Here is a 20,280-nt window from a genome sequence, read left to right on the forward strand (position 1 = left end):
GAACCCAGAATTTTTGCAGATGAGATGAGTATTCTCTACTTGATCTGTGGCTGAATTTAGGGCTGAGCATCTAACGCATTCTTAATGAAGTCAATGGGAGTTACACATGCTCGCCACTTCCCAGGATCAGGCCTCTCGCATTCATCAGGCGCTGACAAGAAGTGACCTGAGCCCAGTGCAAAGCAGGCAGGCTCTGGTGTGAATTGTCTTAAATGCTGTAGCATTGCCCATGAATTTCAGTTCAGACCTGCAATAACTTTAGCTGTTCCAGTGCTGGGCGTCTGCTGAACAGAGACTGCCTCCCGTGATGCACAGTGCTAAGCTGTGCAATAGTTCTGACACATGAAAAGAAGGCACTACACACTCATTTTCATTTGTGCACCATTCTTCAGGGGCAAAAGGCTGCCTAGGTGTCATTAAATGTAAAAGTTAGTGCACTCGGCCTCATGCTCTCCACTTTAGTTACCGACTAATACATCTAGCATGGGAAATACAATCTCATAGAACAGAAACTATATCTAGAACAACCACTGACCTCTGCAGAGCAGAAGACAACTGATAGTGACAGAGTACATCACTGGCATACAAGAGTTATTGCTATGAAATGACTGTCACAAAGGATATGCTCTTCTTCATTTTCTCATTTGCTGTGTTCCCTAACCAGTGTTCCCTTAACCTAACTCGGTGTTTAATATAAACACACAACAATGTTATGCTTTTACATTTGGGTCTGCAACTCAACTGTGATCTAGGAGAAAAATGCAGGCAACATGGCTCCTTCAGTACTTCATACCTACCGGTACATCAGTTAAGCTATTAGACTTGTCACACACATTCAGAAATTTCCAAAGTGGTGTATAGCGATTGAATTGCACTGGTCCTTATCTTCAAGCCAGGGCCCAGTATACCTAAAAGATCGCCTAAAGCTCTGAGATGAACACTGAAAACAATAACTCCACTCATCAGGCACACTGGAATTTTCTAGCACCGGGATAAAGCTAATCTGTGCACGAGACAGAGCCTTCTTGGGGGGCTAGTCTGAGACTATGGAACTCCGACAGGAACTAAGGACCCACCATCACAAAGCTCACTACCTTCCACTCCAAGTGCAAGGCACACTCCTTCAAGCTGGCTTCTCTAATATAAGCACACAGCATTGTATACATTGAACAACATTCTACCAAACTAAAAGACTATATTGCACTTCCCCGAGGGAAGAGGATTAAAGAACAAGCCACATGTGACAGATGTTAGTCACATCACTCAATGCACTACCAGAAGGTGCTCAGATACACTGGGAATTATGATGATAGAAGAACCTATACAGAATAATTCTCTCCAGCACCGAGGAATCCAAGAGTGGTGTGAACTAATGTTTTAAACTATCTGAGTATGCGGTCCCTGATATATATATATATATATATATATATATATTTTTTAAGCATAAGGGATCACACATGGCTTTTATTATCAGAAGTTTAACCAGTTACTTTTTAAGCACATACTTGAATTAAGTCCAAAAATGTCTATAAAGACACGAGGGTTGTCTTAAAGTAAGCTTTTGTCTGTTTGATTTCTAATTCTACCATTTGTTTCCAAAAAAATAAAAATAAAAAACAGGTCCAAATTCAGACCTGGTGTAGCCGGTGCAACTGTGGTGTAAATGGGTGCGATGAAGTTATACCTACTTACAAAGCTTTGGAATTTGATCTGTAGTGCATATGACAGAGGCAGCCACGCAGCTCCATAGGGAAGACTATACTGAGATTTGCACCAAACACTGGATTAAAATTCCTTTATTCCTTAATGATTAAATTGTATTCTGACTATTATTAATGCACGACTGTAGCATCTGAAGGCCCATTTATGATCAGGGCCCCACTGAGATTGGTTCTGCACAAACACACAAAGACAAACATGGTCACTGCTCTCAAGAGCATGTATTCTAATGTAACACACTAAATAACTCCTCCGAGCACAACTGAATTTTCCACAATATTTGTGTGGCAAAATATTTACTAACTTTTGCAGAGCAAACATGGGGAAATGAACCCTGTCTGAAAATTTTCTCTGCGAGTTTCACTTTCTTCGGGTCCTTCTTGCTAAACAGCCAGAGACACACCAAATCCAAAATGTCACCGACATCTGAAGTCTCAGAACATCTCAGACACAAGCCACTTTTCAAAGGTTTCACACCAAGAGTTATTCCCCTGATTCATAAGAATGTCATTTAGCTCTGCAAAAGAAAGTCACTCTCAGACGCTTCAGCTCACTAGCAAACTTGCTTTCCATTCTAATAAATAACTAACCCCCATGTAAGCATCCAGTTCCTCACACTCAAAACAGACCATGTGAACTCCAGTACCATGTACAAACAATACACTGCTGACTTTACCTCTGCTGTACAAATGTCTCAATGCAATAGATCCTAGTCTAGGTGAGTGTGGAGTTCAGGTTGTGAGTGTGATTGTGAGCCCTCTGTGTGACTAGCCCTAGTTAATGCAAGAGACATCTGACCCTACGTGATCAGGACCTGCTAGGGCAGTTACTTCCCGCTGGAACAGTTGAACTCTCAAGCTCAAGAGTAAGACCTATGTATGCAGGCGACAAAGCTCTTCTTGTGACTGGCCCACAAATCTGCATCCTGCTCCCAGGAGAGATCAGAGCACAAGTCTCAGCCCCTTTGGAATGAAATATCAAACCCACTTATTGGCCCTAACCGTGAACTTTCCTTCATTAACCCCACCATTAACAAAAAAAACCTGCAGCATGGAGAAAATCTGAAACCTTCTTAGGTTCATTTTAATAAACTTTCTCAGATACCATGGTGATGGCCATGATATAAAGGAACTAAACAGATGGGGAGCCAGTCTTGTAATATACACTCTCCAGTTGAGAAACAATTCCACCCTCATGCCAACTGAGTGAAAGATTCCCTTGTGAAATAATGTCTAAGAACTGACAGTTGTTTTCTGCTGCAGACTCTTGTCAACAGAGGACTGAGATAAGGTGTAATTTACATGTTTGAACTGGAAGCAGACTTTATCCTCCATTAAGCTGCACACATGGCAACAAGCCAGCAGCATTCACTGGGGAAGAGGACTCTGGTGAACCACAAAGCCTTTTGTCAATGCGGAGCTTGCACTTGGAAAAGGTTCTCCTCGTTTAGATCATTAGGCCTTACACGCTATACCACCAAAAGTGCTTATTTGAGGTTTACTGCATTTGTACTTATGGCAGGGGGAACATGAGATCTTTTGATTCCTAATTTTGGGCAACCTGGTCGTTTTCCAATCTGCTCTATGCAAGTGGGAAGTGCGGAGGGCTCAGAAACAGCCCAGAGAAGGATTCATGCTGCACAGAGGTACTATTCCTTCTCTCCTTCCACTTTACTCCAACACACCGCCCCTCAACAATAGCAAATAACGGCCCTTGAGCCCAAATCAGCTCATCCAGGGACTGCAGCAGGCACTGCTGCTGATGGACTGTTAATGGTCACCATTTAAGAAGTGGGAAGCAGAGTCTGATTTTCAAATTTCAGCTTGAGCGTATAGGGCTAGCAGTTCGAAAACATACCTTAGAAATGGGGCAAAGCTGCTCTGAATGCCACTGAGAGAGACTAAATCTGGGACTCACAATGTCATTGTGAGAAAGCTTCAATGATGATGATATTGGCACTTTCAAGTGTTGAGAGCTCCTCCAAAGGAACGTTTACATTGAGCGTCCAAGTGACAATCTCTGCTCTCAGTCACTCCAGAGCACTCCCACTGAAGTCAGAACTACACTGGTCTACATGAGAGCAACAGTTGGCCAAAGCTGTCCTGTTTCTGACCTTGTAGCTGTACACTAGCTAGTCGCTTAAAACTCCCAATATCCGATCCCTAAAGAACATACAGTGTGTTCTGAACTGCACTGTTTCCATACTGGATACTTACAAACTCACAAGTAGCCAGTGTTTTGAGTCTTGGCATTAGTCTACTAACTAAAAGAGCAGTGCCGTCGCTCCTGATTAAAATGGCACGACAGATGGGATGGGTGATAGTAAGGAGCTGTGGTGATCACTATTACCCCGAAGTAATTAAGAGTGATTGGGCCTGGAGCTTGTCTAGACTACTTCTATGCTTTGGCCCTCATTCTTTCATAGGCACAGAGCCTGAGGTGGTTAACGCATGTTATATAACACATAAAAACAAGGATAATCAGCTACACAAGACAGGCGTTGAAGTGGTGAAAAGGCCAGGCTTCTAATTATCTTGTAAACTGCATCGTTCATTATCCAGAGGGGGCTCGGGGGATGCTTCTCAGGCTTGCTGGAGGAGGCGGCAACTGTCTTTTTTTTTTTTAAGTTTGTGAGTTAGTTTATCTTCTGGCCCAGTTTATGCAGAGACAGGTGTTAGCTCCTGAACAATAGAAACAAAAAACAGGGTGGTGGAGACTGACATATAACCTAGGTCGGCAGGGCCTCAAAACCTTTCTTGAAAGCAGAAATGTTCTGCAATTGTCACACACACACACACACACACACACACACACACACACACACACACACACAAACTTGATGTGGTTTGATGACTGGAGAGATGCAATGACCACACACCTGTCCGTGCCCTGTTGATTTCTTCACTCATGCAGGGCAAAGAGTGCAGAAGGAATCGCCCTCTTTTAACCTATCTCACTTCCCAAACACAGAAGGAGAAACCTATGCTTTCCCAGATCAGAGAGTTACGATACTCTGCTGCGGTATAGAACTGGCTTCCCCTAGTAGTCCACCAAAGTCCAGGGCACACTTGTTTACTCAGGCCTTTAATTAATAACCAGTACCAGGATAGGGTGAGACAAGGGCATACAATATGTTTTATACCTTTTGTTTTAGTTTATCCTTTATAGCCAAATGGAAATTGTTAAATTAATAAATTCTATTGAAAGAAGCCAATTCTTCCTTAATGGAAATTCCCATGTAATTTAATAGGAATTAAACTGATAAGGTATTAATGAAATTTAACAGGACTAAAGCTCTTAAAGCTCTCTCACTCAACCCTGAGGCACACTGAAAAGAATCCTGGGATAAGCTAACTTCTCAAACACGCACCCGATTGCCAGCCCGACAAAAGATCTTCCAGGCTTCAGCCTACCCTGGAAACAATGCTCCATATTGAACCATTTCAGAACATTGCATGGCAGATGCTGTCGTCATCTCATACACCCCTGGAAGATGAGAGATAACCCACAATATGACTGTGGACACCACCAGGACACTATGGACTAGACCATAAATTCGTATTTGCTTTGATTGTTTGCCAGTGGTGTCAGATTTACACCAAGCCTCTTCTGAAGCTAATTATAGGCTCACTAATTTGGACTTGGTTATTTGAATGCTGCTATCCCCTCTCTTGCGATCCTAAAGAAGAAAAGAACTGGCTTCTATAGAAATTAATCTTAAAACCAGTCAAATTTAATAGAGAATTAAATCCTTGCTATTTTGTTTTTGTAGGATTCAACAATAGGGTTACAATTCTCTATTAAGCTGTGTAGGACGGCCGCAAAACAAAGATTTTAATATTTATTCTATAGGATTTTCCCAAAAGGTTGTTACTGGAGCTAGTTGATCATGTGGGTCATTACTCTTTTTAACATTATCCAACAGCCTCAACATTGTTGTCACTTCCATGACAACAAATGTGCTGTCCCAAAGGCTAAAAAAGGGTATGTGCAAGTGAGAGTGTAGGGGTTGTGGTGGAAAGAAGGTCAAAGTGTGAGGAGGAAATGGACTATGAAACAAAGCTCTTCTTTAAACCAAATCCAGCCTTGGCATAAGCAGATGAGGAACTAATGTACAAGGGACCTGCTTTAACTTATACTCTCTTGTTAGCTACTTTCCTGCCCCTTTGGAAAAGTCTTATATTACTACTGGAAAAGTAGCAATTGTAACTATTCTATAGGACTTTTTTGAACCATTCTATGTAACTTAATAGAGAATCATATCCCTGTCTTAAAATGCTCCTCAGCGATCCCTCGAGGTCAATGACGATCTCTTTCACAGGTTTTATTTTTCATGGGTCCTTTCGTGATGGAGGAGTCCGATCCTTGAGCCACAGGCTCGTTGGCAGATGCCGCAGGTGGTGTTGGAAGACAGGGTTGGGCTGTGATTGCTGCATTACAACTGTCTTTTCTTTCTTTCCTGGCATTTTTCTGCAACCAGGGCAAGGCGATTTTCCTCAAAAGTGGACGTTTCTTCTCTGACAAGTCTTCACCAGTTATCCTTATCCTGGGCTGCTGTCTCCCAGTGTGTGGTGTTAATGCCACATCTCTTGATGTTTATCTTGAGAGTGTCTTTAAAGCGTTTCTTTTGGCCTCCCCATTTCCTTTCTCCTTTGGGCATACAGCAGTTGTTTTGGTAGGCGTACATCAGGCATGCGCACACAGTGCCCGCTCCACCTCAGTTGGTGCTGGATAATCAGGGCCTCAACACTGAAAGATGTTGGCCTCTGTAAGGACACGGACATTAGTGCGACGATCCTCCCACTTTACGTTGAGGATCTTCCGAAGAAAGTGCTGGTGCTGGCATTCTAGGTAATGCAGATGTTTTCTGTGGGTTACCCAAGTCTCACGGCCATAGAGGAGAGTTGGGATTACCACCGCTTTATAAACTAAAAGTCTAGTGTGTGTTCTGATGTTGTGATTGTTGAACACCTACCTGGCGAGATAGTCTGCCAAAGGCAAGGCTGGAACAGTGGATTCTGTGCTGAATCTCAACATCTACGTCTGCCCGCTGTGAGAGATGGCTGTCAAGATAGGCAATGTATTCTACATTTTCCAGTTCTTCGTTGTCGATGTAGATCTTCCTTGACGGGTCTCATGATTGACCAGGGACTGGTTGTTGGAGACCTTGTGTTTTGCCGATGTTCAGAGTTAGCCCTAGGCTTTTGTAAGCTTCAGAGAAGCGATTAAGGGCTGTTTGAAGATCCTCCTTTGAGTGTGCAACTACAGCACAATCACCTGCGTACCGAAGTTCAGTTATTGTTGCCGATATTACTTTAGTTCTGGCACGGAGACGAGAAAGGTTGAAGAGATTGCCATCAGTCGATATTGGATGCCAATGCCCTGTAGTAGACAGTACTGGGTTAATGTTTTATAGCTGCTAAGAAAATGGAGGAACGGTTGGTGTCAGTACACAACCTTGTTTTACACCAGTTCGGATGACAAAGGGCTCAGAGGTGGAGCCACCGCGCAGGATGGAGGCAGTCATCTGGTCGTGGAGGAATCTTACAATGGTGATAAATTTGCTTGGGCAGCCAAACTTTGACATGATTTTCCACAGAGCCTCACAGTTGACGTAGTTGAAGGCTTTGGTCAGATCGATAGAGGCCGTATTACAGCTCCTGGTGTTGGTTAAAAAGAAACTATACAAACCCTATTGAATGTCTGTTAGGATCCCGGTTTCATCCATATGACATTCTATAGAACTTTTCCCATAGGATACTAAACCACTCCCTCACCTCTCAGGCCTGATCGACGCCAGGATCTGGAAGATGTTAGCTACCACGCATTCACACCCTACCGTACACAGGGCAGTGTACTTTTTAAGATGTGTTAAACTGGTCAAGTGAAAGCCTAGGGAAGAGCCTCAGTTTCAACACTGCATTGGCTACACTAGGCTGTTAACATGTGTTAGCTAACACCTTCCAAATCCTAGTGTAGATAAGGCCTAGAGCATAAGTAACTTTGCACTTCCACTGAATGCCAAACCAGTGCTCCTTTAGTATTTACCCAGTTTCTGATCAATTTATTCCCAATGTGTAACTTACACCACCACTTAAATAACTTATCAGTGCTGGAACTATGATGCAGAAGTTCTTGGCTCCCAGCCTATGTTCAATCTACCAGAACATACGGTCTCTCACATGGAATTCTCATCATTTCAAGTTATGTGCTTGATGCAAAGTCACTTGGTGAAGTTCTCTGGGTTATGTTATGCAGGAGGTCTAACTGTCCCTTCTGGCCTTAAAAATCTATGAATCTGAGTATTTTTTTCAGTGACTCTTCGAAGAGAAACATTTCCCCACCAAAATCTCAATGAAAAATAATTATGTCCAATGTATGGCTCCGGGGGGGGGGAGGGGAGGGGAGAAGGGGGGAGAGAGAAGAGCCATCAATAATTTAATTCATTTTGTGCACACAATGAGCACGTCAAACTGCTGTTAGATTACCCAGTTCCCCTCTCAGCACTGTCTACACACCGCATATTGTAATTAATCACTCTCAAAGATGAAAATTGCAACTCACCAAATACTGCAATTGTTCCCAGGATCTACTATTTCCTGATCCTCGAATATAAAAATGTTCGCCATGCCTTTTACCTGCTGACCAAAGATCATATGGAGGGGAGGGGGGAAAGAGAAAAGAAACTGGATGGTCCAAGAGATACATAAGACAGTATGGAGCCTTTGGTTGCAAAGTCATCAATTTGAATCCAGTCTGGGTAGACAGTCACTGAAAGTTGGTGCCACGTGATGGTTGTTTGAGGGCCTACATGATGAGTTGGTCTCCACTGGAGAAGAGTCCACATCAATAGTGCTAGGCTTCAGCAGCCAAACCTCAGCCAAAAATTATATCCTAGGTTATCTACCTGCTAACCTGGGTTTAACTCTACCACAAAGACTGGTTCTTGACGGCTGCAATCAGTCAAGCACGAGTTTACAAAAAGGGAAGAACAGGCTTATGTCCAGAATAGAGCAGCGGTATTAAGACGTGTCTGACTTATCAGCCAAAGAAAAAACAGCTTATCGCCATAGAGAGCAATGACATGAATTCTACGAAACTCGAACCCCATTTCTAGATACATTTGTATAAAAAAAAAAAAAGTTGAGATGTTTCAAACCAGCCATTCCACCAAACCTCTTCTCATTTCCCCACCACCGACTTTCCGCCCTCCCTGCCTCTCCCTATTCATGTCCACAGTCTCCTATTTTATTACTGTTATTCCCACCCTAACATGTTATGTTTATGTTGTCTGGCTTTGTGCTGCTTGGCCTTGCAGCTTTGACATGTCGTAAAATTGCATAATTCTATAATTCTGCTGGCGATCCCATGCAACATGTGGCATTTGGAAACATATACAAGCTGGAAACCATTTAGCTTTTTGTACTTTTCATTGTCTGGTTGGTTTTTTTTAGGAAAATCAAAAAATTACAAAAAAAACCCGCCTTCAAAACCAGTGTTGATGGTCTCAACATAGTAACCTCGAGCGGGCACAGAGACTGAACTATCTTTCACACTACAGATATAAATCCTATAGTCAAGGATTGAGACATATGAGTAGGGGAATGCAGGGAGCTTGAAATTTGTGGCTATATAATTTCAGTCTCTAGAACTGTTAGCCTCGGACATGCTATAATCTCACTTCACAAAAATTCAAACAAACTGAGAACAGTGGGGAAAAATTAAGGAAACCGCTCTTCACAGCAAGAGGCTATCACCACAAGAGACCCTTTAAGGCTTCACACTGTCAGAAGGAAGTGCGCCTTATCTTCAGCCAAGTGGTTTTGTTAGCCACTCACCACTCTGCTATCAGCACCTCAAGTCCCATACCAGGTCCTGCTCTCATCCTCCAGTCATTCCTGTGTGTTAGCAACAGCAGATGCTAGCAGGAGGGAGAGAGAGAGAGAGACTGTGAGATCAGCAAATGAATGGCTCAGAATGACTGCAGAAAGCACAGAAGGAAATGACCATAGACTGCAGGAAACACACAGACTGACCCTGATGGGGGCCCAGGGATGAGAGTAAATATATACAGATGTCTGTGTTATAAATTGGTAACAATCTCATTTTAACTCACCCAGTTCCTAGTTACAGTTTTTTAACCACAAAGGAAAGGAAAACAAAAACAAAAACACCCAAGTCCCAAACAAAAAGGAATCCAACAGGACTGGCCCTCCTGACATTTTTCAACCCCTTCAAGTAGCTCTTCAGTAAAAGCTGTGTTTAATAGCAATTATGGAAATCCTACTCTAAATAGTCTGCATGATGTATATAAAATTAAAGAGGGTGTTATTTAACAGGATTAGTTTTGGAAATATGTACAGTTTCTATGGATTGCCATTACAAATCCCACCCTGGATTCCCTTAGGTAAATTCATTTGCTAATGGAAACGGCAGCTCAAATACTGTACAAAGGACACATGCTTTTTTTAAAGGACTCTTTAATGGGGGACTGTGCACTGCAGAGATGCACAGCAGTAAATTAATCCCTCCATTAATAGCCAAACTTTTATGATGCCGAGTTTCTTTTTGCAGACCCTTCTCTCCCTCCTTTTTATGATCACAGAGGTAGCTGCAGCGTAAAGAAGGCCTAAAAAGAGGTATAACAATGCTCGCTGTGCTTTCAAACTACTGTGGTAGCAACAATAGTGCATGGCACAAGATAAACCTCTTTGTAATGAATTTCAGTTGCTTCAAGGAATGAGCATTTGGAATTTCACTGTGATTAATTTTTCAGAATGAAAATAAGGAGAATCGAGATCATAGAAAAGAGAACATGCACAGGGGAGCTGCGACTCAGAGAGCAGCAACCAGGGCCAGATTTAGGGGCAGCGACCCGCCTGGGGTACTGCAAGGTATTCAAAAGTTTCACAAATGGAGGGGGAGGCGCCAAACACACTCCTTGCCTGGGGCACAATTTGGTCCAGGGCCAGCTCTGGCAGCAACCATGGCACAGCACAGTCCCAAAGCTTCTGTCTCGTACAGTGGGGACAGTGAAAGGCAGAACATGGATGGAATGTGCCAGCTAAGCACAGCTATTATTCCAAGAGCTTTCCAACCAATACGTTAATCGTTGGGTGGCAATTATCTCCATTTTACATATGTAGAAACTGAGGCACAGAAAAGTTTCCCAAGGAGTCACTAACTGATCTTGGAATGGAACCTAAAAGTTCTGATGCCCGGGCCTCGGGGCTAACCTCTGTGGCACTTTCCCACAGAGCTCTGAGAGGTTCACCTGGACTAAGCAGCGGGGAAATCCATCTCCCAGACACCAGCTAACTGCTTTTATTAACGAGGAGGCTTCGGGAATTTAACAACAAAGTAGACGAGGATAACAAGATGATTCCTCTCATTGGACTAACAAATAATTCATAATTCATAAGCTTTCAGGACAAAAAGTTCCTCCAGTCACCTCTTCCAAAAAAGAGGATTATTAGCACTGAAAGCTTGGGTATTATAGATTATTTGTTGGTTCAATAAAGCTGTCAGCATGTTATCTGCCTCTCCCAAAGCCACAGAATTGACCATAAATATTTTCTGCACATATAAACAAAGTCACTGATATTACCAAAGGGAAGTGAAACACTGCAACGGGCCGTCACGCAACCACGGTTCAACAAAGCCCACATACATTTCAGTGAAAGTTCAAAAATCAAGGAGACCTGGAGAAATCAAAACCGCTTCCTGCTGCCCATAAAATGAGGTGCGGCTTCCTTTGAAACCTGCCTTCTTCCTGCTGTACAATGAACTGGAGGAGTTTAGGTTGCAGCCTGTAAGCACCACCTCTCCTACTGATGTGCAACAAGAGGAAAGGAATAGGGACAAGTCTCTGGAACACAAACCCACAACAAGTCTGCCCACCCACACGATGATCAGAGCTGGGCAGTAGGCAATCCAAAGGTCAGCAGAGCTTACTGATATTTGCAATCTCGCTGCATGCCCTCACCTCCCAACAAACCCTTCTAAACTAAGCCAGCCTGAGTAGTCTTTTAACCACTTGATTTCAGTATCGCCCTCCAGTTGTTACTCTTTACCTCAATCAAGCCAGATCTTTTCTGAACCTCACGCTGATAAACTCAACATTCCCTTATCCCTTAGGATAATCACACAGCTTTGAGATTTGCAAGAAGTTCGCAATAATAAAAAGAAATAGTTAAATCAAACCTCCTCTAAAGTGCAGTTCTACCTTGAAAAGTGACTAAGGAAAAATGTCGCATCCACAGTTAGCAGCAGTAGCCATCATAAAGACTTGGGCACAGGCAAGATTTAGATTTTTTTTCCTCCGGAGGTTCGTTTCTCGCTTTCCCCCGTCGTCTTCTTTTCATGGGGGGACAGGAGAGGGGGTAAAGGGACCATGGATAACAGTCCACACTGTGATCCTGATTCTCCACTGTCTTGCACTGTGCACAGCCATTTCCACCTTAGAGAAGTGGATATAAAACGCCACCATTCTGATTAGGTAACTTTTTATGCTCATTTTGTATAGGTGTCAATGGCTACTTAAGGTGCAAGGGAGTGAAGGTTCAGACCTGATTAGCCTCAGATAGGCTACTATGGTATTGCTGCCCTTGCTGTTGCCACCCCTAAATAATTAAGCTAAGTGGTTTACCAGGGATGAGTGGCTGGGCTGAAAAGATTTTAAATATTTTTTTAAAAAAAGGCAAGCTAACATTTCATTTTTTGACGTGCTACTCCTATGGAATGCCTGACACCTCCCCAGCAGCACTCCAGTGTCCAACACTCTGAATTCAAGAGCCATTACTATTAGGAAAAGAAATGGAGCATTCCAGGCACACAGAGTGAAATACAGTTTGTGGCTCTAGGCTTTGCTTGGACTCACCCACACTAGTAGGGAATATGTCCTCATTGTTGATCTGCACCTCGATCCAGTCCATGAGAAGGTTCATATACTGGGGTGCTGGCAATGCAGTGGGCTTCTTGTACTTCAAGTCATCCTGCCACCGGTACTCATACTTAGGGCCCCCAGACATCATCGGGCAGGTCCTCTCTGTGCAGAACTCACAGATAGTTCCATAGATCAGGTTGATCCTGTTGAAAAAGTCAACCACGTGAACTGCCACCCAGTCATTTAGGTCTTCTCCATTGGGCAGCTGCACGGCTGCTTTCAGGTCCACTCCCGAGTTCAGCGAGGCCTGTGCTCGTTTATGGAGCTCAAACCTCTGGGTCCCAGGTTCAAATTTGCGTTTGGGACGGAACGTCTTGTCCTTATTAAAAACTTGCTTGAGGGCTATGGACATGTCTGGTAATTTTCTGCCCTCTAGCAATTGGCTAAGATTTAACGTATATATCCAAAGTGATGACTTTCCTGTCGCAGGTCCCACTCTTGTCACACAAATTGTTGTCAATGTCTATGCAGTCCACCAGCTCTTCCTCTTGAAAGCCCAGAAAACCTCATGTTCCTAAAGACATGGAAAGGTATGTTAGTGTTAAGCCCAGTTCTGGCCTTGTCAATTTGCTACTGTTTTATCATCACGCTCAAAACCACGAGAAACATATTTTTAGGGAGCTGAAAAGCAAATTTCCAAAAGATATAAGCCAAAATTTTCAAAAGTGACCAGGTATTTTGTGTGCCTCCATTTTTTAGTGCCCATTGTGAAAATCCTTAAAAGGGCCTGATCTTCAGCATGCCCTGAATACCCGACCACTTTAAAATGTCTCAAGTTGGGCACCCAAATCCTGAGGCTCTCAAAATCACTAGTCACTAGCAAAAGGGGAACGAAACATGTCATTTATAATATATTCCCAGGCTCTTACTGCATCCATAATTTCAGAACATACCTTTCAGTTGTGCTTAATTTTATAGTGATCATGTCTCCTTTATTTATAAATTTAACCAAGAGCAATACTGTATCTCAGCTGTGGTGTCTAATTGTTCATAAACAACACACAGTATCGATACAAAATCTTAATTATAAATCCATGCTCTCCTCTCTGTGTCTATAGATTACAAGTATGTTTTTGCAGTATTTGCTGAACTCTGTATTTTTAATTAGTGAACCTAATAATTTTACATATCCTATAGGATTTAATGGGATGAAACCTATATGACTTTATTGAAATAATTCTTAAAATGTGTAGAATAAATGGGGAATAACATCCTTTATATTGCTCTTTTGAACCATTCTGTGTAATTCTATAGCCCAGTCCTAATTTTCTATTAAATTCTATAGTGTGGTTTAAAAAAAAAAAAAAAAACCTATGAAAAGATTGTCACTTTCTAGAAAATTCTACAGGGCTTCTCTACAAGGGAATACTACGCATATTGGTCCCCAAGAGTTTGCGGTGTGTTTTCGGAATAGGTCTGAAAGGACACCATTTATGGTTTTCATAGTTAGCCTGTCTGAGGGAGAAATTATTCCTTCCATAACTGCGTTCTATGTACATGTGCCCAGGGATTATTATCATAAGTAAATGAAGCATACTAATAGCTGATGTGGTGGTTAGTGGCTAGTTTAATGGGAGTTTTTCTTGAGAAAGAAGTAAGGGCTTTACGAATAAATCTCTAGAGAGGTGGCATTTCATGCAGTGTGTTATTCAAATACAATAAAAGTTTTCAAATATGCAGAGAACTACAAAAATCTTGTACCATTAACTTCTAATGAATTCTCTTTAGGGGGTTATGCTGCTCCACTGTTTTCCTCAAGACATGCACACACACACACACACACACACACAGAAATGTTGCTAGATCACACGTGCAAAGCACTAAATCTACATTATTCTGAAAATTATCTCCCAGGCCTTTGCCAACTGGGTAGGAGGAGAAAGGAAATACCCTCCCCCCATTTTCTATCAACACAAGATACCAACACAGACCTCGACAGACAGTAATCTGGTGTGCGAGGCATCCTCTCCATAATAGAGCATTTATAACCATAAAGAAAACAAAAATAGTCAGAGATTGGCATCCTGCCAATTTGTCAGCAAGAGCAGCTAAGCAATACTGGCACACCCTTGTGCTGCTGCTGGCACATCCTTGCACTGCAAGGGGAGCTAGCGAACAGGGGACTGCAAAACAGGAGAGGGTGTTTGTGGGAGGGAGTCATAATATAATCCCTATGGTTAGGAAGGGCTGCATCGCCAGAGCCAACACTGCTCCTGTCACCTCCACTGTAAGGAGAGCGTTTTCCTCTCGTGAAACAGCCAGCATTCCCACTTTTGTTACATTTTCCTGCCCCCTCATTAAAGCAACCAGCTCCATGTGGTTTCCAGAATTTAACTTTTTTAAACTGAGTGCTCATGAAAGGCAAAACCTTAACAGCCCAGGAGAACGAAGCTTTCACATCATTTACAGGCAAGGAAGGAGAAGTGTAAGCTGTCCCACACTGCTTGCCAGGTTGCCTCAACTCCAGCCTGTAGGGATGGTCCCATGGATGAGTGGATAGTTTAGGCTGGGATTTCCAAAGGAGTCTACGGGAGTGGGGCATCCCACTTGCAATGGAATTCAATGGGATTTATGGAGGTGTGCAACTCTTTTAGACTTAATTTGAAAATCCCAGACAGTCTCTAGGCTCAGTCCAAGCCTAAAAAAACCTCAGCTTCAGAGCTCAGACTGCCATCAAAGGCTGCTAGTGGGGGTGGGGGTTAGGAGTGAGGTACAACATGAAATTGGAGTGAGACCACCAAGCCTTTTCACACAGGCCACCCAACGGCCATTAGATGGCAACACATTTCAGCCACTACTGAACTATACTGGTACCAGTGATCTAGCGATGGCAGGTTCAACATCCCCTCTACAGTGTTGGGAATACAAACAAAATAAAAACTTGTTGGTGCTTCAGAATCCGACACTATAAACAAAAGGGAAACCCCTCAGTCTAATTTCAGGCAGCTTGAAGCACAAAAAGTAACATTAAAAAAAAATTAAGTCCTACCCCCAGCTGGTATAAATCAGTCTGGCTCTGTTTACTGTCAATAGCGCGAGGCCAGTTTTCATCTGCTGAGGAGGAGTTCTCAGTTTTAATAGTCTGAAATATTATTGGTAACACTAAGCCATTTTGAGCCTGGCTTTCCTCAGGCTTATACCATTGTAACTGCATTGATGTCACAGGAATTACTCCCAATTAACACTAGCGTCAGCAGCAGCAGAACCGGGTCTATTATTTTTAATAGCAATATACTTTGAAAGAGGCGTGTCTCAGTTACCATCAACTACCCAAGGGGTAGATTTGTATCTGAGGAATAATTCAGTTCAGTGAACTCCCCGTGCATGGGAGGGATAGATCAGTGGTTTGAGCATTGGCCTGCTAAACCCAGGGTTGTGAGTTCAATCCTTGAGGGGGCCATTTAGGGAACTGGGGTAAAAATCTGTCTGGGGATTGGTCCTGCTTTGAGCAGGAGGGTGGACTAGATGACCTCCTGAGGTCCCTTCTAACCCTGATATATTCTATGTAGACAAGTGCTATGGGTGATGACACTAACTCTGTTAGTGTCTGATAAGCAGATGCTGAGATCTCCTCACGAAGAAGAGGTGGGATCCTTACCGGCTTCACCAGTGGCACCATGGAAACAGAGGCTGCTCTCACTGCATCTACCACTCAAATACGGGACTTGGACAAACTTTGAAGCAGCTTTTAGTGAGAATATCAGACGGATAAAGGTCACAAAGGAATAGAAAGCACTTCTTAAGCACCCAGTCACCACAAAGAAATCCATGTACAAACATATTGTCTGAGTGACTAAGGACAAAAACATCATATGCCATTTGTGTAAACACTTTTAATTAAAATTGCACAATTCGACTGAGTTGTAATTGCAGTCAATAAAGAGGATACATTGTGCTTATGAACACACATAGTGTTTATGCACAGACCTTTCCTACAATGATGTCACACCACACTGCAATCATTCATTAAGCCTCATCATGCCCCTGTGAGGCAGCGCAGTACTATCCCCATTTTATTGAGGAAGGAATTGGAGCAGGGTGAAGTGACTTGTCTAGCCTCTGTTAAACAGTGAGCCTCTATTGCCACCCGAGTTGGCAATATACTCGAAAATTCCTCATCGCCTGCCCTAATGCTCTCCTCTGCCGTTCCAAACGCCATTCTCTGTCTTGAGTACTCTACTGGCCTGATTCAAAGCCCAAGGAAGTCAACAGAAATACATGTTGACCTTAAGGGGCTTTGGATCAAGCCCTTTATACACTTTTCAAGTTTGGCCTCCTGCCTCCCTATCTGTTCAAGGAGCTACATTCATCCCTGGCATAATTCCAGGATGTAATGGAGTTAAACCAGGAAAGAATTTGGCCCACGAGTGCATGTGTAAGTGCACATTTATAGCATCACCAGATTCCTATTTGCAAACCACAAGGTTTCACAAGCTAAAACGCATTCTCTGTTTGAAACGTCTAAATGCAGCAAACCTACAAAACAAGAAAAACAAAGCGCTGTCCTGAGTTCAGAATAAACTTTTCCTGGTTATACAAAGGGGGCGCGGGGGGCGTTGTCTGAGTAGCTAAGGACGAAAACATATCATGCCATTTATTTATATACTTTTAATTAAAATTGTGCAATTTGAATTACACTCAAAAAACACCACACGTATCTATATCAGTGTAACTACATCACAGGGAAAGAGACAACATGGGGAAAATTCCCGACTCATCTTCAGTGTAGATCAGGCAACAGAGATTCATACAGCAGACATGGTATTAAACCGTGTAGGTAACAGGAATCATAAAGGAAATCCTAATCCATTGGTGAAAGGGCCCTAAAATGGGCACACAAATAAGCGTGGAGCTCAATCATGCATGCAGGTTCTGACCAGCAACATCCCCTCTCTTCCTCCCCACCCACGTCAGACACACACACCTTCCACCCAGATTATTTGAGCTCCTAGCAACAATAGTAAAAGGTACGTCATTGCCATTGCCAGACTAGGCATAAATACAAATGCACGGACCGCACCTCTGGCCCCTCTACACGTCTTGGGGGGAGAGGTTTTGGGAGCAGGCAGATGCAAATGTTTTTTATTTTATGCTCCCCCATCCCTTTGTCCACAGTTTGTGAGACTACTTGGCAGCCAGCATATGCCCATACATAAAATATAAACACTGGAAGATTAATACATCCAGTGAAAGGAAGCTGTCTGCGGCTTCAGGGCCAGATTCTGCTGGCATTTCTAATGGTGTAAATCTCACTGGAGCCAGCGGAGTTCAGATTTGGTTCAAAGTTATTTTCATTAAGGGATTACAGGGTTTTTTTCACCCTGCATTTTTCCCTTCCTTCATAGCTGTTGGAAGGCTAACTTTAAATCCTTACATGACAACAACAAAAATCAACACTTCATCAAAGTGCTGACTGAAAATAAGCTTTTCCAAATGTTTAGAAGTGTTTGCCATGTAAACCAAAATCTGATTAGCAAGCAATAACGTGCATTCAATTCTATGTGTGCAAGGGAAAAAATGGGAACATTGACTTTACTGACTTACCCCATTAGTCCCATGTTGTAGGATCATGCCCAGTGTAAGGGACCACAAGAAAAAACCCCACAATATTTGATAGTCTATTGATCTGTGGAAAATTAAATTAATTCATATAAATGACACAGGATTTGAGTCTGATCTTATTTACACCAGTATAAAATCAGGAGACCAGTGATGTAAGATCAGAAATAGGGCCACAATATGTAGAACAAAGTATTGAGGAATGTACAAGGAACCCCAGCATTTTATCTACTATTGACCCAATCCTGCAAATACATACATGAGTAACTTTATTTATGTGAGTAATCCTATTGACTAAAGTTACTCAAAAGTGTTTTGTAGAATCAGGTCCTCAATCCTGAAGCCTACCAGATCCACAAAACCTACTAACCCATGCACAATGGGATCAGCAGGATTTCAAATATCACATGTAAAACCCTGATACAAAAGCCTAATTGGCCTACGCTCCCTGTGGATTACTGAAAAAACAAGGGGGAAAACATTAAATAAATCCAAGGTAAATAATGACCAATACAAATATGTTAAGAAATTGGATGTGACTGGAGCATAGCTAGCAAACATCAGGTAAGCAAGATACAGCCCAACAAAGGGACAATAAATCCATTTATTCTGACTGGAAGCTCTGTAGGTTAGGAGGGGCCACCTTTTTGTTTTGCCTTTGTACAGCACCTAGCACAATAGAGCTGAGGAAGCACCAGCCGAGCAAGCTCGTGCTTGGGGCGGCAGATTCCAAGGGGCAGCATTCCATCTAATCCTTTTTTGTTTTGTTTTGTTTTGCGCTTCACCGCTTTGGCTGCCCCTGCAGGTTTCTTCTTTTTGGTTTGCTGCTCCCGCCGCCCTGTAGAGGGTGGAGGAGGGGAGCGCCCTGCAGCAAGCCCGGCAGGTTGGTTTTCCTCCTTCCCTCCCCCACCTCCCCTTTACTGCTCCGGCCGGCCGGGCGTTTTTTACTTGGGGCGGCAAAAAAGCCAGAGCCGGCCCTGCCTGCTGTAGCAGGGAGTTTGCTACTGTAGTCATCATGAATAGGTCAGATTATGAACAGGAGGCTGCCAGGCAACTCTCCAAGACCACATTCTACACTATCCTCCAATCCCACTGAGGAGAACCAAAAGAAACTACACCATCTGCTCAACAAACTCCCTGCTACAGCACAGGAACAAATCTACACAGACACACCCCTAGAGCCCCGACCAGGGGTATTCTATCTGCTACCCAAGATCCATAAACCTGGAATTCCTGGATGCCCCATCAGCTCAGGCATTGGCACCCTGACAGCAGGATTATCTGGCTATTTGGACTCTCTCCTCAGACCGTACGCTACCAGCACTCCTAGCTATCTTCAAGACATCACTGACTTCCTGAGGAAACTACAATGCATTGGTGAGCTTCCTGAAAACACCATCCTGGCCACCATGGATGTAGAAGCGCTTTACACCAATATTCCACACGAGGATGGACTACAAGCTGTCAGGGACAGTATCCCTGATGAGGCCACGGCACGCCTGGTGGCTTTGTAACTTTGTCCTCACCCACAACCATTTCAGATTTGGGGGACAACTTATACTTTAAAGTCAGAGGCACTGCTATGGGTACTCGCATGGCCCCAAAGTATGTCAACGTTTTTATGGCTGACTCAGAACAATGCTTCCTCAGCTCTTGTCCCCTAGCGTCCCTTCTCTACATGCGCTACATTGATGACATCTTCATCATGTGGTCCCACGAGAAGGAATCCCTTGAAGAATTCCACCTGGATTTCAACAATTTCCACCCCACCATCAACCTCAACCTGGACCAGTCCACACAAGAGATCCACTTCTTGGACACTACAGTGAAAATAAGTGATGGTCACATAATCACCACGCTATACTGGAAACCTACTGACCACTATACTTACCTACATGACTCCAGCTTCCATCCAGGACACATCACACGATCCATTGTATACAGCCAAGCCCTAAGATACAACCGCATTTGCTCCAATCCCTCAGACAGAGACAAACACCTACAAGATCTTTATCAAGCATTCTTAAACTACAATAACCACCTGGGGAAGTGAGGAA

At 43.2% G+C, this 20,280-nt stretch overlaps 1 protein-coding gene across 6 annotated transcripts in view; it reads right to left on the reverse strand.

The window, feature by feature from the left end:
- Positions 1-20,280, reverse strand: part of MOB3B (MOB kinase activator 3B) — a 145,518-nt gene that overhangs the window by 69,711 nt on the left and 55,527 nt on the right. For 4 of the 6 annotated variants that reach the window (XM_005294753.5, XM_065549678.1, XM_065549676.1 and 1 more), the window contains exon 2: positions 12,599-13,178. In XM_005294753.5, coding sequence (XP_005294810.1) covers positions 12,599-13,016 — 418 coding nt within the window. In that variant the 5' untranslated portion in view covers positions 13,017-13,178. Of the gene's footprint in view, positions 1-12,598; positions 13,179-18,208; positions 18,291-20,280 lie in introns of all 6 variants that reach the window. The other 2 variants (XM_024105658.3, XM_065549677.1) reach the window with 1 other exon arrangement.

The sequence above is a fragment of the Chrysemys picta genome, chromosome 6, assembly GCF_011386835.1.
Source record: "Chrysemys picta bellii isolate R12L10 chromosome 6, ASM1138683v2, whole genome shotgun sequence".
Taxonomy (NCBI): Eukaryota; Metazoa; Chordata; order Testudines; family Emydidae; genus Chrysemys; species Chrysemys picta.